Source organism: Molossus molossus, unplaced genomic scaffold (assembly GCF_014108415.1).
Source record: "Molossus molossus isolate mMolMol1 unplaced genomic scaffold, mMolMol1.p scaffold_m16_p_4, whole genome shotgun sequence".
Classification (NCBI taxonomy): domain Eukaryota; kingdom Metazoa; phylum Chordata; class Mammalia; order Chiroptera; family Molossidae; genus Molossus; species Molossus molossus.
Genome location: NW_023425377.1, coordinates 4,477,067 through 4,494,499, shown reverse-complemented (window position 1 = coordinate 4,494,499; position 17,433 = coordinate 4,477,067). Strand labels below are relative to the sequence as shown.

The window sequence follows — 17,433 nt, the reverse complement described above, 5'->3', positions numbered from 1 at the left end:
TCTCCCATGTTGTTGAGTATGGGACAAGCCAGGGTTCAGGGGCCAGCCCAGAACTTCAACACCGTCCCTCAATCACCAGTTCTTGGTGACTCTCCGGGGCAGAGCGGCTGATGGCTGTGCCCACCGCAGGACACAAGGGAGGGGGCAGTAGAGGAGACTCTCTTAGAATTTCAAAACACTTCATTCTCCCATCTCATCTCATGGTTTCAACAGCCCTTTCCCTGGAATTACCCCCATTTTACAGATGAGGAGAGGGCTTGGGAAGGGAGATGGAGGTATCTGAGACCCACAGCTGGGAAATCTCCCCCTCATCCCAGCCCCTGGCTGGTACACAAGGTGTTGGCTCTCCAGGCCAGCAGCGGCGGGAAGGTAGCTGTGGGAATAAAGCCAGCACAAGACAAACTCACAGGAGTGAGGGCTGCCAGAGACCACCAGGGGAGGACCTCTGCTTCCACCAATCTGGGAATTGAGGAAGTCAGAGACAGGAAGAGCTCTCTCTGAACTGAGATTTACCGGGTTTTTCATTCACTAGTTCACATGATTGAACACCGACTATAAACCTGGATAGTGGGGAGAAGACAAAAGACCCAAGGCCTGCCTTTCGTCTGGGAGATAGACAAACTGATGGTTAACCCAAGGAGGTAAGCGCCTTAGAGAGGGGCTGAGGAGCTGGGAGGGAATCAGTATCCCTGGGAGACCCCAGAGACAGCTGCCCAGAGGAGCTGATACCTGAACAGAATTGTGAAACAGCCCAGAAGAAAATAAATAAGTACAGGACTTCCCAGGGATGGGAACAGCATGTGCCGAGGCGCAAAGACAAGAAAGCGCAGAGGAACTTGTGCGTCCAGCACTTATGTGTGAGAATCTGTACATCAGTACTACAGGGTAATGAAAAGGGCACTGGTGGTCATTATCTGTGGTCCTTACAGCAGTCCCATGAGATTGCTCTTACTAACTCATTTCCCAGATGAGAAAACCCAGGCTCAGAGAGGCTTCTCCTACAGAGCAGCACCGAAACTGGGTCCCGCCCCCTGGTGGACGTATTATAACACCCTCAATGTGAAAAGATGCTATTCAGACTCAAAGAACATTTATTTAGGGATATTAGTAGTCAGGACACTGTGAACTGCCCTTTGCAGAAAGCCAGTTAAAAAGAACTTGGGACTTAAAAGGGGGGAAGGGGGCAGAAGCTGGGCCCTGGCCTGTTTGGCTCAGCAGTTAGAGTGTCAGCCTGTGGACCAGAGTCATGGGTTCGATTCCGGTCAAGGGCACGAACCTTATTTGCAGTTCAGTTCCCAGCCCTGGTCGGGGTCGTGCTGGAGGCAACCAATCGATGTGTCTCTCTCACATATGTTCCTCTCTCTCTCCCTCTCTCCCACTCTATCTGAAAATCAATGGAAAAATATCCTTGGGTAAGGATTAAAAAAAGAAAAAAGAAGCTGGGATTGGTAGAGAAAAAGAATCGGCTCATAGACCTGAAGAGTCCAAGAGCAGCTTCGAGCATGACTGGATCCAAATGCTTAAATGTTATTAGAAATGTGTCTTTCTCCAGCTTTCAACTCAATTTCACACTGAGTTGACTTCATCCTCAGTTTGTGTCTCCTCAGGGTGCCACCAGCCTGCCAAGCTGACATTTTACCGTCTTAATGGTCCCGTGGAAATCATGTCCCTTTCCTACAGGCTTACGTTTCCCTGGCTGGGTCATGTGTATACTTTCCGACCCACACCTGGAGCCAGGGCAAAGAACAGGCAGTCAACCCTTCCTCATAGACAAAGAGTAGGGTAGTTTGAATCCCAAAGGAAAACCGAGGTGCTGTTCCCAAGGGGAGGGGGCTGGCGATGGGGAGTGAAAGTGACGTGCCACAAGGCACATACCGAGGGGCAGACACTGTATTCTGTGCTCTCCTAGAACCCCATTAAAATCCCTTAGCTTTACATGTGAGGGGTCAGGGCAAAGATGGGCCATGGGGCCATGAGGGGTCCAGTGATATGACCTACTAGTACCTCTCTGAGTGCATGATGTGACAGAGCCCACACCGGGTGGGAAGCCAGCGCCGTGTCTCCTCCCAGCGCTCGCTCGGCAGGGACGCGAGCTTAGTCACAGAGGAGCTCCATTAGCGTCAACACTAAGTTAAATAGTGTCAAATGTGGTGTTACAAAATGTTTATAACAGGGTAAGATTCCATATGGTAAGGAGGAAAGAGGATGAGAACAAAAGGCAACTCCAGACAAAGCAAGAAAACACAGGGGAAATTTCAGAATAGGTGAAGCAAATATAAAACACAAAAGCACACAGAAGACATTCGTCAGAATAGATCAGTAGTCATAACACATGTCAATGGAACATACTGGTCAATGAAAGAAAATGAAGATGGTAAGATGTGATTTTTATATCCAAATATATATTTTTTAACAAGAGCTAGGCAAAAGAAGCGAAAATTTTGAAAGTATAAGGAAGGAAAAATAAAATAAACTAGGAGAATACTAACCAAAATAATTCTGGCCCTGGCCGGTTTGGCTCAGTGGTTAGAAGGTTGGCCCGCGGACCGGAGAGTCCTGGGTTCGGTTCCCCCTAAGGGCATGTACCTCAGTTGCAGTTTGTCTCCGGCCTCGGTTGGGATCGTGTGGGTGGTGACCAGTTGATGTGTCTCTACATCCATGTTCCTCTCTCTCTCTCTTCCCCCCTCTCTCCCTCCTGCTCTATCTGAAGATAAATGCAAAAAAATAAAAAATAAATGAAAGGGTAATATTATTAAAGATGTTGCAGAGATTAAGAATGATAAGATCAATTTTATGCCCCAAAAAAGGGAAAACTCAAACACTGTGAACAAATTCCTAGAAAAACAGGACTTGCCAAACCTAACTTAAGAAACAGAAAATCCGATGGATCCGCCGAGCATTAGTAACAGATGAAACCAATGGAATACCGGCAGCACCTGGCTTCAGAAAGCAGTTCCATCCAACCCTCAAGGAGCGGCTTGTCCCAGTCCTGAGAAATTCTGTCAGAGGAGGAAAAAGGGCAACTCAGCCATTTATGTGATGAGGCCAAAGCGAGCATGAGAAGGGAAATGATAAAAAACCAGAGACAGCTCAGATGTCCGTCAACAGGGCAGTGGATGGATAAACTGGAGCATATCCTCGTAACGGGATCCTCTACAACAGTGAAAATGAACTCCAGATTCACATGTGACACGGTCTAATCTCATAAATATAACGTTAAACGACGACCACCACCAAGGTAGCTACAGAAAAAGTCATGAAACATGATTGCACTTCTGTAAAAGTAAAATGCAGCCAGAACAACACAATATATCATTTAGGGATACATAAATACTTGCTGGCCCTGGCCAGTTTGGCTCAGTGGTTGGAGCATTGGCCTACAGTCTGGAGAGACCTGGGTTCGATTCCCGCTAAGGGCATGTACCTCAGTTGCAGTTTGTCCCCGGCCCTGGATGGGTCGTGTGAGTGGCAGCCACTTGATGTGTCCCTTTCATGTTGATGTTTCTCTCTCTCTCCCTCCTACTCTATCTGAACAAAATATCAAAAAATGTCCTCGGGTGAGGTTAAAATAAATAAATAAATACTTGCTGAACCAAGTCGGGGGCTAGTGAAGGTCTGTTTCTTAGCCTGAGGTGGTTATACCTGCATCCATTTAATATTTTTCAGTTTTCTTTAAACCATACATATGTCTTTTTATAGTCTCTGGACGTATGAATGTGTTTCCTTTAAAAATATTTAATGATGGCCCTGGCCGGTTTGGCTCAGCAGTTAGAGCGTCGGCCTGCAGTCCAGAGAGACCTGGGTTTGGTTCCCGCTAAGGGCACGTACCTTGGTTGCAGTTTGTCACCGGCCCTGGTTGGGTTGTGAGGGTGGCAACCACTTGATGTGTCCCTTTCACATCGATGCTTCTCTCTCTCTCTCTCTCTCTCTTCCCCCCACTCTATCTGAACAAAATATAAAACAAACAAACAAACAAATATTTAATGATGAAATCTACATGTCTGAGTAGAGGAGTTATTTGAGATGTTTGTTTTCTTTGTTTTGTTAATTTCTATGTTCTAAATTTTTTTACTTTGAACATGTGATTGTTTCCATAATAATCTTATTTTAAGTGATTTTTCAACCCTTTCGGAAAAGGGAAGTAATTATTTCCTAGCTTAGAACTAGGTTTTTCTTTGACAATTCCCCTCATTTCGGTGAGAGTCACTTTATCAGAGCTACCGGCTCCGTCTGGAACGTTAACCCAAGGGTAGATACCGCCTGCTTGGTCAAATATGTACACAGCTAGCACAGAGAAGGACCCGAGCCTCTGGAGTGCCAGAGGCATGACCTTGAGTTCTGCGAGGCTGGGTCTTCTGGGGAGAGAGAGCTGGGGCCTCCAGCATTAAAGGACCCATTGGTGTTGGCTGTGGCTGTTGGCTGTGTCCTTCACAAAGCCTTGCGAAGTCAAGCGTCCAAATCTACAGGTCCCATCCCAGGGACCCTGAGGGGGAGGTCTCCCTCTCTACAGGGAAGGAAGAAGGAACAGTGAGCTTGATCCCCCTGGTGGCTTCACGGATAACGGCTGGAGCTGAGGCCGAATGAGCGTCATGGGTCATCCAGAGGAACTCAGTGGGTCTCAGGACCAAGTGATGGATGGCTCCCAGGCTGAGCGTGGACAAGGAGAGCTACCACTCCAGCCTGGCAGGGCGGTGAGAAACGAGGCAGAACGGATGGCCTTAGAGTTGAAGCCAGATCTTGTTTTGCCCCAGAGCAGCAGATCCACTTGACAGTGTCTCTGGGGACATGATGTCATCCCCAGCTTCTCCTGTGTTTGAGCTAAAGGCGAGCTGGGACGGGCCGAGGGCTGTGACGGCACTCCCCAAACCGCAGTCGCTTGTAAGCCCTCTCCCTGTCCGGCGCGTTGTTCTCCCCAGCCTGCATTATGTGCACTTAAAGGTCTAAGCCAACTCCCTGTTTTCACTGAGAGACGTTTATTTAAAAACTTCTTATCATCATCATAAATGGAAATGCAGTATCACTTGTGGTAAATAGAGGTACTCGTGAGCATAAGATGCAATGACACAAAACAATGCTGTCAGTTTGGCCAGATCCAGTTGCCGGGGTAAAGCCGTCAGCCCGTATCCTGCTCTGTTGCAAAGGCAGGTGCAGGTGTTAGATGCTGAAATACAGAAGCTATTCCTGAGCCTTTCCCTCCGACCTCAGGGACTTGCAATACGGATGAGGAAGGAATCAGTGGCTGAAGGAAAAGCAGGCAGCAGGGCGAAGAAGCTTTATATGCCCAGAAGTGAGGGAAATCCTCCGCTTTCTGAAAATGTACGTCAAATACTTTGCGACAAAAATGTCCTGCCAAGAGTTTGGCTTTCGCACCTTCGCTGGCCTCTCCTTCGATCAGACTGACATTAGCTGGTGACCTAAGTGCTGGCCACACTGCAGGCGTTTGAAAGGCAAGGGCCTGGCCCTCGGGAACACACACTCCACTGGAAAGACGGAGTTGTTCACAACCGACTTGGATGCAAGCCTGACTCAATATTTGCGTCGTCTTCCTTCAACCTTCCCCAACTCATGCAAGCAGTGCTGTAGGTGCTCAAAAATCGTTTCATTAGGGTTCAGAAATAGCAAACATCAATTGGTTTCTGACTATGAGCCAGACTGTAGAACACTTAATCCTTTCAAGAACTGAAAAGGTATTTCTATAAAGGAGATATATATATGTATACATATTATTTCCTGGAAGTAGTTAACCTCACACACCTCCATATGAGGCTCAGAGGGGCCAAGGCACTTGGCCAAGGGCGCACAGCATGTTAGAAGCAGACGTGGGATTTGAAAGCAGGTCTCCAGAATGCTCCCCACTGTGGGCTGAGGGAAGAAGTTCCCGTTGTCCATGGGAAGTCAGCCCCCCTCCCACCCCACCTTTCCTGGTGTAGAAGAAGCAAAGGCCAGAGGCTAGGCCCTGGGGAGCCCTCAGCCCTCACCTGTGCTTGTGTCTCCTCAGGAAGCCCAAGCTGTCCTGCACCGAGTGCTCCAGCAACCTTCTGAGCTGCTGCAAGAGTCTGTGGGGACTTCGGTTCCTCCAGAGACACGTGGGAGGCCCCTCGGAGGAGCAGCCACTGAGGACACCGCCCTCCCAGGCTGTCTAGACCCGGCCCCAGGACACTGAAGATACTGCTCCTGGTCACAAAATGTGACTCCTAGAGCCACTAAGGGCCCGGCAGCCCCCAAAGCCACCAAGGAGTGACCCTAGCCTGAGTCTAGGGGTTCCCGGAGCACCCAGTGGGGTGCGAGGGTCCTCGGGCCTGGGGCGGAACAGCCTGTCTGTGCTCAGCGTTCCCAGACAGGCTGAGTCCCAAGCTCGCGTTGGTGCTGACCCCGAGTCCTGAGCAGAGATGGGGGGACATTGGGGATGTGTGCGCATGTGTGTGCACGAATGTGAACGTGCCCTCTGAGCACAGCAGAGGGTGTTGCCCTACAGCACTAGCCTCTCGCTGCCTGTGGGTTCTGCAGGACAGAGGGCAGGGAAGGGCAGGGAAGGAGAACACTAGCCTTTAATGAACACCGACTGTGTGCGAGGTACTTCGCCTGCATGAGCTCCCATAATCTTCATCACCTGCAACAAGGATCACTGTCCCTCCTCTACAGAGGTGGAAACTGAGGGCCGCTCCACTAGAACGTGTGTCTGGCTCATAGGAGGCACTAGAAAAATAGTCGTCGAAGGAATGAATGAATGAACCAACGAACGGGAGGAGGGGTGAAGAGCCAGGCCACAAGCCCATGCTGTCCACACAACACTACCTGCCTCCTGGGAGAGAGGCCACGGTATTTCCTGACTGAGCCCATTCCGTGAAGCTCAGACCGTGGTCTGGGAGGGCCCTTATGCTGCAGCACGAGTGCACTTGCTGGGGAAAGTGTGCCAACGCCAGGGAGGGAAGGCGGAGGTTGGGAGGATGCAGCAGACATGAGTAGGGAAGCTGACCCCGCAGCATCCTCTGCTGGGATGCATAACCTTGGGTGAGGCAGGGGTCCCCTCTGAGCATCTCTACTCCTCTGTCCTGGGGTAACCTGTCCTATTTACAGGGTGGTGACAACTCCAGAGAGGTGAAGGTGGCCATGGACTCTCCTCGTGGACCACTGCCCTTCCTGAGCCTGCTCTTCCCCTCATTCCAAGACCCCCTCCTGGTGTCCCCTTCCTGCCTACCCGTGCCCTTCAGTCCCTCTTGCAGCTCCCTGTCTTCTCCCAGCCATCCCTGTGGCTGCGTCCCGCGCCTCCTCTTCTCCCAGTGACTTCTCTCCCTCGCGGCCTCAGCTACACCCTTGAAACTGAAGTTAGCCGGAGAGTTATCTCTCGGCAGCTCATTCCCAGACCTGCACCCGGAGCCCAGGCTCTCTGGGAGCTTTCCGCCCACTGCTGCCTTCCCGACGCCTCCACCTGGGTGTTTCAAAGGCACCGCTTCTGCCATGTCCACACTGCCCCTTGACCTTCTCCCAGCGCCTGCTGCTCTCCCGGGCTTCCCCTTCTCAGACTCCAAGGGCCGAGGGTCAGTCTTGGCGTCCTCTCCACCAGCCCAGTCATCTCCATCCCGCTGCCACCCCCTCCATCGGGACCACTGAAATGGCTTCCGCACTGCCTCCCTCCACCCACGCTCCACCCACAGCCACAGTGCGAATGCCTGGTCATGTCGCACCTGGGGGAAACCATCCACCGCACGGCCCACTGTTTAGTCCACCCACAGCCATGCACAAAGTGTTTCCATGACTCGAAATGCTCTTTAGGTCACAACATCTCAGCCCCTGGAAGAGCACTTCTTGAGGAAGCCCCCCCCATTAGGCCAGCCTGACGCACAGCCCCAGAACTGTCCCCAGAAGCCGCTGGCGTGGTGGTAATGTGTAGTTGTCTGTGGTTTCCTGGCCCCCGTCCGCTCAGGAGGTCACAGGTCCTGCCTGTGTCTGTTGACCACTGTGTGTCTAGCTCCCAGAAGACCATTTGGCACATAGTAGGAGCTTTAAGTAGCTTATCTGCCAACACCCCTGAAGGCACGGTTTTCCACGAGGACTTCAGTTATTCAGTCTCCTGGCTGGATTCCTGGAAGCCCCAGAACCCCCTCATTAGAAGTTTCCCCAAAGGCCTAAAGCAGGTGGGTCCCCAAGTCATGGCCAAGTAGTTGGCAGCATGAGACTGGTCTGGCTGATCACAGACTCAGGTGCCCCTGCGCCTCCTGCCACCACGGGGGCCTCCTTCAGGCCTGTCTTTGCGCTGCCCCTACCCTTCTGGAGGCCCCTTGGTGCCTCTGCTGACTGCGAAAGTGGGGCACAGGCTGCCTGGAGGAGGCACATCTGTGGTGGCCCCCAAAGTCCACCATCCATGTTACCGTAGTGTTCCAATAAAGTTATCGAAACTGATGCTGACTTGCAGTTTTATTTTTTAACTTTCTGGTGAGGAGATACTCCCCAAACATCATCATATGGTGTGTCTTGATTTAGAAAAAGAGTTATGATAAAACGCTGGAGTAAAGGCTAGATTGGAAATTGTCCTAAAAAGTAAAAGAGTTATCCGGAAACTAGGTTTCGTCTTAAAAGGCAGCCTCAGAAACGAGGGGCAGGCTGGTCAGAAGGCTCAGGCCCTCGTGCTGCCCACCTGGAGAGTTGGCGTGTGGCGGGCGCTCAGAGAGTGTCTGTGGAAGGGAATGTCTCCGGAGGTGCCAGCTTCACAGATGCCTTTGTTAAGTGGGAGAAGGAGACAGTTTTAAAATGGAAAACCGGCCAGTCGAAGAAGTCTGCCGTCGAGAGTAGGTAGGTAAGGTGCAGGGAAGAAACCAGATCCAGGAAAATGCATGGATTCTGTGCAAGGACCAAGTCCCTAGGGCAGCAGTGACAGGGTGTGGAAAATGCAGGGAGGGGGCTGACCAGAGCAAGGTTGTGGTTTGATAGCCACAGTGTCAGCCGTGAGCAGGGGCCCGGGGTGGAAGGGACGCGTAAAGACACGCGAGGATGAACGTGCACGGGAGGCAGAGAAGAGGATGAGCTGCCACCGTGAAAACTCCCAGGAACTGAAGAGCACGAGTTCTACTGCGTTCGTTCATTTGGGCGAAGGGAGACCCGGGGAAGGGGACAGCAGGTGGCTGAGTCAACAGAGGACGGTACAGCTCTGTGTCCCCGGAACAGAACTCTGGGCGCAGCGAACGCTGGAGCACTTCGCAGGCAACCAGCCAGGACTGGAAGCTGGGGAACCACACTTTCCAGAATCCGGTTCCAGCAGATTCAGATGGCACCAGTGGGAAGCAGAAGAGAAGCAAAACCATTACTGCTAAGCAGACAAAGGGGTGGTGGGAGGAGAGAAGGGGGCGGGCAGTAGGGGAGCCCCCGTGGCGCTGCCTTAGACAAGCCAGCTCATCCCCAGCCCCGGAGGAACGGGTGGGAATGCCTTGCAAGGTCTCTGTCGGGAGGAGGCTAAGTGCTGAGGTCTGTTATGGAAAGATCATTCAGACCCCCGTCTGGAAGACAGACTGGGGGAGCAGAGTGAGTGTGAGCAGCCCCACTGCAGGGGAGGGTCGGCTGTCGCATCTTAAGAGGGCCAGCTTCAAACTCTACTGCAGACCTCGATCTCTGTGTCGGGGAACCCAAAGGAAGCAGACCCTCCCTGCTCTCCAGAGGGCTGGGCTTGTACCTCATATCACCAGGGAATCAAGGAGGGGCAGGGACATGGGGACCAGTGCTGAAGTTGCTGTAGTCAGGGGTAAGGTGCAGTACGTGGCAGTGTGGGAGGACGGGGGCCACAGCAGCCACGAGCTCCTAAGGGGAGATGCTCCCGGTGCACACAGAGCGGGTTTGTGTCCAAACTCAGGGTAGAGGCGTGGTGGGTAGCAGGGGTGCTCAGTAGCCCAGATTGCGGGGATCTGTTTGTAATCCCATCTCAGCTAAGGGGCTGCAGCTCACCTTTGCTTAGCCCACACCATCTGTCTTGGGGACTAGCTTTGGAGGGAGGTTTACATCTTCACTGTCCTTTTGAGGGGGCTCTTTCCAGGCCATTCAAGCAGGAAATGACAGTGAGGACACATCTCCCACTAGAGTTCCAATCATTTCAACCACCATTCGGGAACCTTCAACAGTCACTAACGGCTGCGGGGTGACTGAGGACGCCCTCTCGCCTCCGCCAGCAGCCCTAGAGGGCTCGTCATTCACTATTTTGGATGTCATTGCAGATGCTGGCACCATGCCCCTGCCCTCCCCACTCAGGGTCACATAGTACAGCATGCTTCTCATGACCCAAGATGCCATCATGTGAGCCAGGGCACTGGCCTGGCTGGACCTTGTCCCTCACTCCCTGGGGCACTGCCAAGGCTCTCATGTGCCTGATGGGCCCGGTGGGAGTCCCAGGGAAACAGCCCGCGGGACATGCAGTCTTGGCTGTGTGACTCCCAGATAAACTGACATTTATATTCAGGAGCCGCTCCCTGCACCCAGACGCTATGTCTGGCCCTCCACAGCGAATGCAGTCCCCTCCTCTGGGCACCCCTGCCAGGTGGAGGTTTGTATCCCCACCAACAGGAGCCTGAACAGGAACATAAAGCACCCAAAGTAAAAAAACCTGAGTGACATTAGCCAGGTTTCCAACCCAGAGCCTTGGGTCTCCAAAGTTCTGTCTTTTCTTTCTTTTTTTTTTCCATTTTTTGTTCAGGTAGAGTGGGAGGGAGAGAGAGGAACAGAGAGAGAGAGAGAGAAACATCGATGTGAAAGGGACACATCGAGTGGCTGCCACCCGCACAACCGACCAGGGCCAGGGACAAACTGCAACCAAGGTACGCGCCCTTAGCGGGAACCGAACCTGGGTCTCTTAGGACCGCAGGCCGATGCTCTGACCGCTGAGCCAAACCGGCCAGGGCTTCTGTCTTTTCTTTATCATTCATGTTATGAAATTAATTTTTGAGGATTAAGCCACTATGTGACATTATGGAGGAAGCCAGAGTTCCTTGTCAACCTCTCCCCCCCCCCTCCGTTTCTCCCTGCAACTTCCCCAGAGGTGACCGCGCTCCCCAGTTTGCTGAATGGCATTTGGTTCTGTTTTCTTTGGTTGTCAACATAGAAGTTATATGGCATCTAAGGAATTGACCTCAATAATTTCTCTCCAAGATTCAAGAACATTGGGGCCCATGGAGGCCTCCTGCGTTAACTGTGGCCACCAGAGGTTTTTCCATGGTCTCGGTACCCCCCCCCCCCATTTGTTTAGCTGTCCCCCTGACCAGGGACGTTTGAGACATTTCTAATTTTTAGCTGTTTAATCACTAATATACTGATCATATGACAATGTTTCCTGTGTACATGTGCCAAGTGGGTTTTGTTGGTGGTGGTGGTGGCAGTGGTGTGTGTGTGTGTGTGTGTGTGTGTGTGTGTGCGCGTGTGTGTGTGCAGGCATGTGTGTTTAGCATGCCTACAAGTGTAATCCTGCATGGGAGGTATATGTGCTACTGAATGGCCCTCCTGAGAGGAACAGCTGGTTCAAGCTCCCACCCACAGGGGTTGGGGGCTGGCTCCCTACAGCCCCACCAGCCCACTTGTGTTTTTCCACCACGCTTGTGGCTTCTTTCATCCCCTAGAGACCAGCATGTCCTCTGAGAGATGCCCTGCCTCCAGTGAGTGTCGGACAGGATGCTGAGGTAGAAGAAATTCTCAGCACCTTCTCTGGGCTCACCCCAAGCATTCCATGAGCTCCACCAAGTTTTGTCACCCTCCTGGGGTCTCTGGGCTGGAAGCCGGCCCTGCCCAAGTTACACTGTAGCAACTAACAGTGGCCATAGTAGTGCCGGGTAGCAAACGACATAGGAGAGCAAACCTTTACTTAGCCCACAAATCTGTCCCTACCCTGCTTCCTAGAACAGCCCATCACTTCTCTGTCACAGGACACATCTCACAAACCCCAGGCTTGGACGGCTTCAGGGGCCACAGGAAGTTCACTGGCATAAGACGACAGAACAAGGTGCATGGTGGTTTGTCCCTGCTGCTGGCCTATGCCCCTGCCATGCTAATGACCAGCCCTCTGATACCCTGTCACCCGGGAGAGCCTTCGGAGAGAGGGGGATGTGGCATGTGATCTCCCCCCAAGAGAAGGCACCGCTGAGAATGCCCCCACCCCACACACACCCAGCCCTCCCTGCCCCTCTCCCTCCGGGCCAGGTGGAGAGGGCAGAGAGAGGGCAGAGGAGAAAACTCACAGACAGAATGTGAATCGCTTCGTCCTCACCATGGTTTCTCTGCAGCGCTCAGGAGCGATTCAAAGAGCCTCCCTCCTGGTCCTCAGAGAGGGTCTTCGAGGGGCCTCCCTCCCACCTTCTGGCAGCGCCGAGTCAGGTGCTGTGTGGCTTTCTTGAGCCCCTAACCAGCTTTCCAGTTCCCAGTCTCCTCTCCCTGAATATGTCTGGCCACCCCACTGAGCCCCCAAAGGCACCCCAGTGTGAGTGTATCGAGCTGTCTGCCTGGCTCTGAAACCCAGCTGCATGAACAAGTTCCTTTCGCTCCTTGCACGCTGGTTTTCTCATCCATGAAACGGGGGTGATTAACAGCGTCTCACAGGGTTGTTGGCGGACTCAATGAGATCATGCCTGTAAGGTGCTCAGAACAACGCAACAGAAGAGCCGGGACACTCAGTAGACGTCAGCCAGTTACTGCTAAGACGCAAGTCTAAGCTCGCTTCAGATTCAACGTCTGTGTGGCTCCCTCACCTGTGGGTACGGACCAGGCTCCCTGGCTTCACATCCCCAGACCTGCCTGATCTAAGCCATGTTGTCCCTCCACGCTCCCGGGCAGACGCGGGCTCCAGCCATGAGAGGTACACAACCCACTCTCAACGGCAGTGCGTGCGTGACTTGTCAGTTCTGAGCCTCCCAAATTCCAAGCCCTGGCAGGCTGCCCCTTTTCCAAGCTGTGGAAGTCTCCCCCAACCTGAGCTCAGTCCAGGATGTGAGACCGAATCAGGGCTGCCTGGACATCCAGTGTCCCACATAGCTTGAGGGGCATAGCTCATTCGGAGTTCACGCCAAGCTCTTCTCCCAGGGACCTGGTGTGAATCTGATCTAGGGGGCTGAGCCAGACGGGACAATGTGAATAACAGACCCAGTCCTCACCCGACGAGGTACTGCGCACATTGTTCTTTATGCTACTTATAACCTAAATGGCCTTTTCAAGAAGAAGGCCTTTTACTGTTAATGGGGTCCCCTCGGTTCTGTGAAGCACCTGCAGGAATTTGAAAATGTGCTCATCTGCATATCATGGAGATGAGGTGGAGTTCCCGAGGCACAGTCTGGGTGGCAGATGGTAAGGAGGAGGGATGGAAAGTGAGGAACGAGGAACAAGACGAGAGCCACTAAGATGGGGACCATGCACATTTCCAAAGTAACACGCTCAGGGGAAGGGGATGCCTGGTGTTCATTGTACAGCTGTGGGCACTGATGTGAGGTAAACCCTCCCCACTTCTCCTCCCATGAAAAGACCTTCGGGACAGTCCACTGCACACATGAATATTCTGTGCCAGTGGCTTTTGGGGGGAATCTGGGAAGGGGTGGAGTTTCCCAACTGGATCCACATGGAACACAATGGAAGGGGGCCTGGAGGCAAGTGCCCAGAGGCAAAGGAGACCATGAGAGTCGGAGAATCTGAGCCCTTTGGAAAGTCGCCCTTCGGAGAGTCTTTGGGAAGGCTGTGGACTTCCTAGAGGGTGGGGATTCTGTGGGATCAAACCAACCTTGTCCAGCTCTCAAGGGTCTGGGTGGCCCCTGATGCCATTTTGGTTAAACGAGGTTAATCAAATCTACTTTGTAGGTTGCAGTGAGGATTAAAAGGTGAATAAAAGCATCGGATGGATATATAGAGATACAGTTATTTGAGGCAGATATTCTTCACAGTTACCTCCTCAAGAAAATGCCTCCGCTGAAACACATCACTAAAGATAGGACCAGCACAGGCTGAATTAGAGCTTTAGCCAGCCAGGGTATGGAGCCCTGAAACATTAGAGATAAACCACAAATGTGTTAACTTGGGATTTGGGTGGAAGAGTCAGGGGACATGACTTGAAATAATAAGGATCCTTCTAGCCTCTGTGCGAAGGATGGGCTCTGGTGGTGTCAGGAAAAGCAAGCGATCAGTGAACAGAGTGTTACCGTGGTCCTGGAGAGTGGTGACTTAAGATTGGGCCAGAGTGCTAGTGTCAGGAGTAATCATTTCTGGCCAAATTAAAAATAGTTTGAAGTGGGTTTTACTAGGATTACTGATATATTGATACAGGGTGTGAGAGAAAGAAAGGAGTCAGGAATGACCCAGGCGTCTTTGGCCTGGCCAAACCTTACCCAGAAGGAGACTAGCCTTAGCTATTATAAGCCCTTAACTTGCAATAAGTTCCCAAGTCCTTTTCCTCTATTTATATCCTCCTCCTAGCACAACACTTTTAACTTTCCAAAATCATACCATGGGAATGGAGGAAACAGTGGTGAAAGGAGGTCCAATCAGATATGATCCATAGACAGACTCCTTAGAGCACCTGTCTCAAGCCTCAGCAATACTAATAGTTAGGTTGTGTATATCAGACTGAGACAGATAGAGGTTCTTGAGCCTTCTCACTGATGGTCCAATCAGATGGTCAAAAGTCTACAGGTCTGTTAGTTTAATAGGGCATCCTAATCGATTTCCTGAAAATGAATGAAGTCATCCTATTCCAGAAAGAATATTCTGCAAAGTTTAGGGTAAGAGTGAATAATTTAAAGTCTTTTTATCTGAATTTTCTGTCATTAGACTGTTCTATTTGAGTATTAAATAATAAAACAATCCCCTAGAGTTACTCTGTTCTCTAAGAAGGTCCACATAGCACAGTTTGTTAGACACCTGGATCCTGGAATTAGAGTACCTGGGTTCAAAACCTGGTCTGCCACTTACTGCTGGGGGAATTGGATAAGCTCCTTATCTGTCTGAATCTCACTTTCCTTATCAGTAGAATGAGGATAACAGTAGTACCTCTAAGCAATCACAAAGCACTTAGCCTGGGTCCTGTCTCAATAACTGTGCTCCATAAATGTTCGACATCATTAATTTTTAATTTTGATTTCTAATTACTGGGGAGAAACAAACAAATGAAAAAAGACAACGGTCGTGTTAACAAAGTGTTTCTATCTCCTCCTCCACTTTCAGCCTACATGAGCCTGTAGATGGGCCCATGGGAGACGTTCCATGAACAAACAGTCTGTGTAAAATCACCTGTGCCTCTTTGAACTTGTCCAGCTATTCGGTGCGGGCTCCATTCAAATTCCAGGCTCATGTTCCTGCCAATTTTATGTTATCAAAACAGGCTTGTTCATCTTAGTTAGAAGCCTCGTCACATGATCTGTCACTTAGGGATCGCTTCACCCTCACAGGGAGCTACTGAAACTTCATCCTAAATCAAAGAGACACAAATCGTGTCCATTTTGCATTTGGAAATCTGAATAAGGAAGGCAGTCCCGCGCTTGTCATATCTCAGGGGTTGGTGGTAGCTGTGGCCACACCCCTTATCCCATCACTGACCTGGCCTCCAGCACGGCACACGTAACAGCAGAATGAGAAGCCTCCACAAAACTGGGGTCCAGGCAGCAACACATGCTTTGTGTTGAACTGACTCCCACACGCTGCCTTCTGAATGTGTCATCTATTCATTTTCTGTCAAACACTGAAATTCTTTTTTTTTTTTTTAATAATTTTATTTTTGGTTAACCCTCACTCAAGGATATTTTTCCATTGATTTTTAGAGAGAGTGGAAAGGAAGGGAAAAGGGTGAGGGAGAGAGAGAGAGAGAGAAACATCGACCAGTTGCCTCCTGCGTGACCCTGAACGGGGCCGGGGATTGAACCTGCAACCCAAGTATTTGCCTTTGACGGGGAATCGAACCCGAGACCCTTCAGTTCGAGGGCCGATGCTCTAACCGCTAAGCCCAACTGGCCGGGGCCACACACTGAAGTTCTGAATTGCACTGACAACCATGCTGACCTGCACAAGGCTGCCTGTTCTGTTGCCTTTCACGGAAGTGCTAAGGATCCAATACATTCAACCGGCAAACCTCTTAGAGCATCGTACTTCCCAGTACTGTCGCCACAGTCAATTCCACTTTTCTCGTTCCCCAAGAGAGAGCACTGTTAGTAGCTCAGTGTTCCACTGACACCTGAGACATGAATACAGACAGAGATAGATAGATAGGTAGATAGATAGATAGATAGATAGATAGAGAACCTGATTTTACCACAATCATATTTTTTTAAATCTCATGAGTCAATCAAGGATACACGCCATCCTGGTGATATTTATTTTCGAAGACTTTGATATTTCCTATACCTTTTTTTTTTTATTTTTTTTTATTTTTATTTTTTTATCCTCACCCGAGGACATTTTTCCATTTTTTGTACAGATAGAGTGGGAGGGAGAGAGAGGAAGAGAGAGAGAGAGAGGGAAACATCGACGTGAAAGGGACACATCGAGTGGCTGCCACCCGCACAACCCAACCAGGGCTGGGGACAAACTGCAACCGAGGTACGTGCCCTTAGCGGGAACCGAACCCGGGTCTCTCCGGACCGCAGGCGGATGCTCTAACCGCTGAGCCAAACCGGCCAGGGCGATATTTCCTGTACCTTTTGAAGGCTTTGGAATTGTCTTAGCTTTAGTGTCGAATTTTTCCTCCCTGTCCAATGACGGGTATTGTCTTCACATTTTGTTATACATTGTCTCCTATTTTGGCATAGTATATTCCTAAACACTCCTTGGCCTGTCTTGATGCGTGAATTTATGGTATTGAGAAAATCAGCCTTCTTTTTCTTTTTCCATTTATAGGCATATCTGTTAACTCCTTCCCTTTTAATTCAACTGAATCATAGCCCATTGTTGTTTCTAATGCAGAATTTGCATACTGTATCAGGTGGTCATCACTTACCATTTCAATGGCTTTCTGACTTTTTTCTACTGCAGTGAAGGCTGAGTTACAAGCCCTGAGTTTCAGCTGTGATTGCACCTCTCAGAACTCCAGCTGGGGCAGCTCCTTGTGACAGGCTAGGAGGCTAGGGTTTTCTACATACCTCCCTGTACAGTCAGCAGCATGAGGAGCCTCACAGATGGGTCTTCTCAACCCCTCCTGCATACTACGCCAATAATAACTATGTCTTCCGAGCATTTTGATGATCTAATAGACCTGCACAGTGCCTCTGCATCCAGAGGTCAGGATTTCTGTGGTCTGTGATGATGATGATGTGATGTGTAGCCAAGAAATGGGCAAGGCCAGCCTGAGCTTCCTTGGTAAATGTACACATAAACTCTGCTTTTTCACAGGCCTTACAGAATCTGTCACACTGGTTATCATCTTTGGTGAACACTAAAAGTATCTGGAGCTGATGTGCGTGAAATTTCATGGAGCCAAATTCACATTAGCCACTGGGC

At 50.8% G+C, this 17,433-nt stretch overlaps 1 protein-coding gene across 4 annotated transcripts in view; it reads left to right on the top strand.

The window, feature by feature from the left end:
* HRH2 (histamine receptor H2) overlaps positions 1 to 7,051 on the top strand; it is a 35,614-nt gene extending 28,563 nt beyond the window's left edge. For 2 of the 4 annotated variants that reach the window (XM_036241420.1, XM_036241421.1), the window contains exon 3: positions 5,999 to 7,051. In XM_036241420.1, the coding sequence (XP_036097313.1) occupies positions 5,999 to 6,143 (145 nt within the window). In that variant the 3' untranslated portion in view covers positions 6,144 to 7,051. Of the gene's footprint in view, positions 1 to 532; positions 642 to 2,839; positions 2,954 to 5,998 lie in introns of those variants that run through there. The other 2 variants (XR_004956521.1, XR_004956522.1) reach the window with 2 other exon arrangements.
* The last annotated feature ends 10,382 nt before the right edge of the window (positions 7,052 to 17,433 follow it).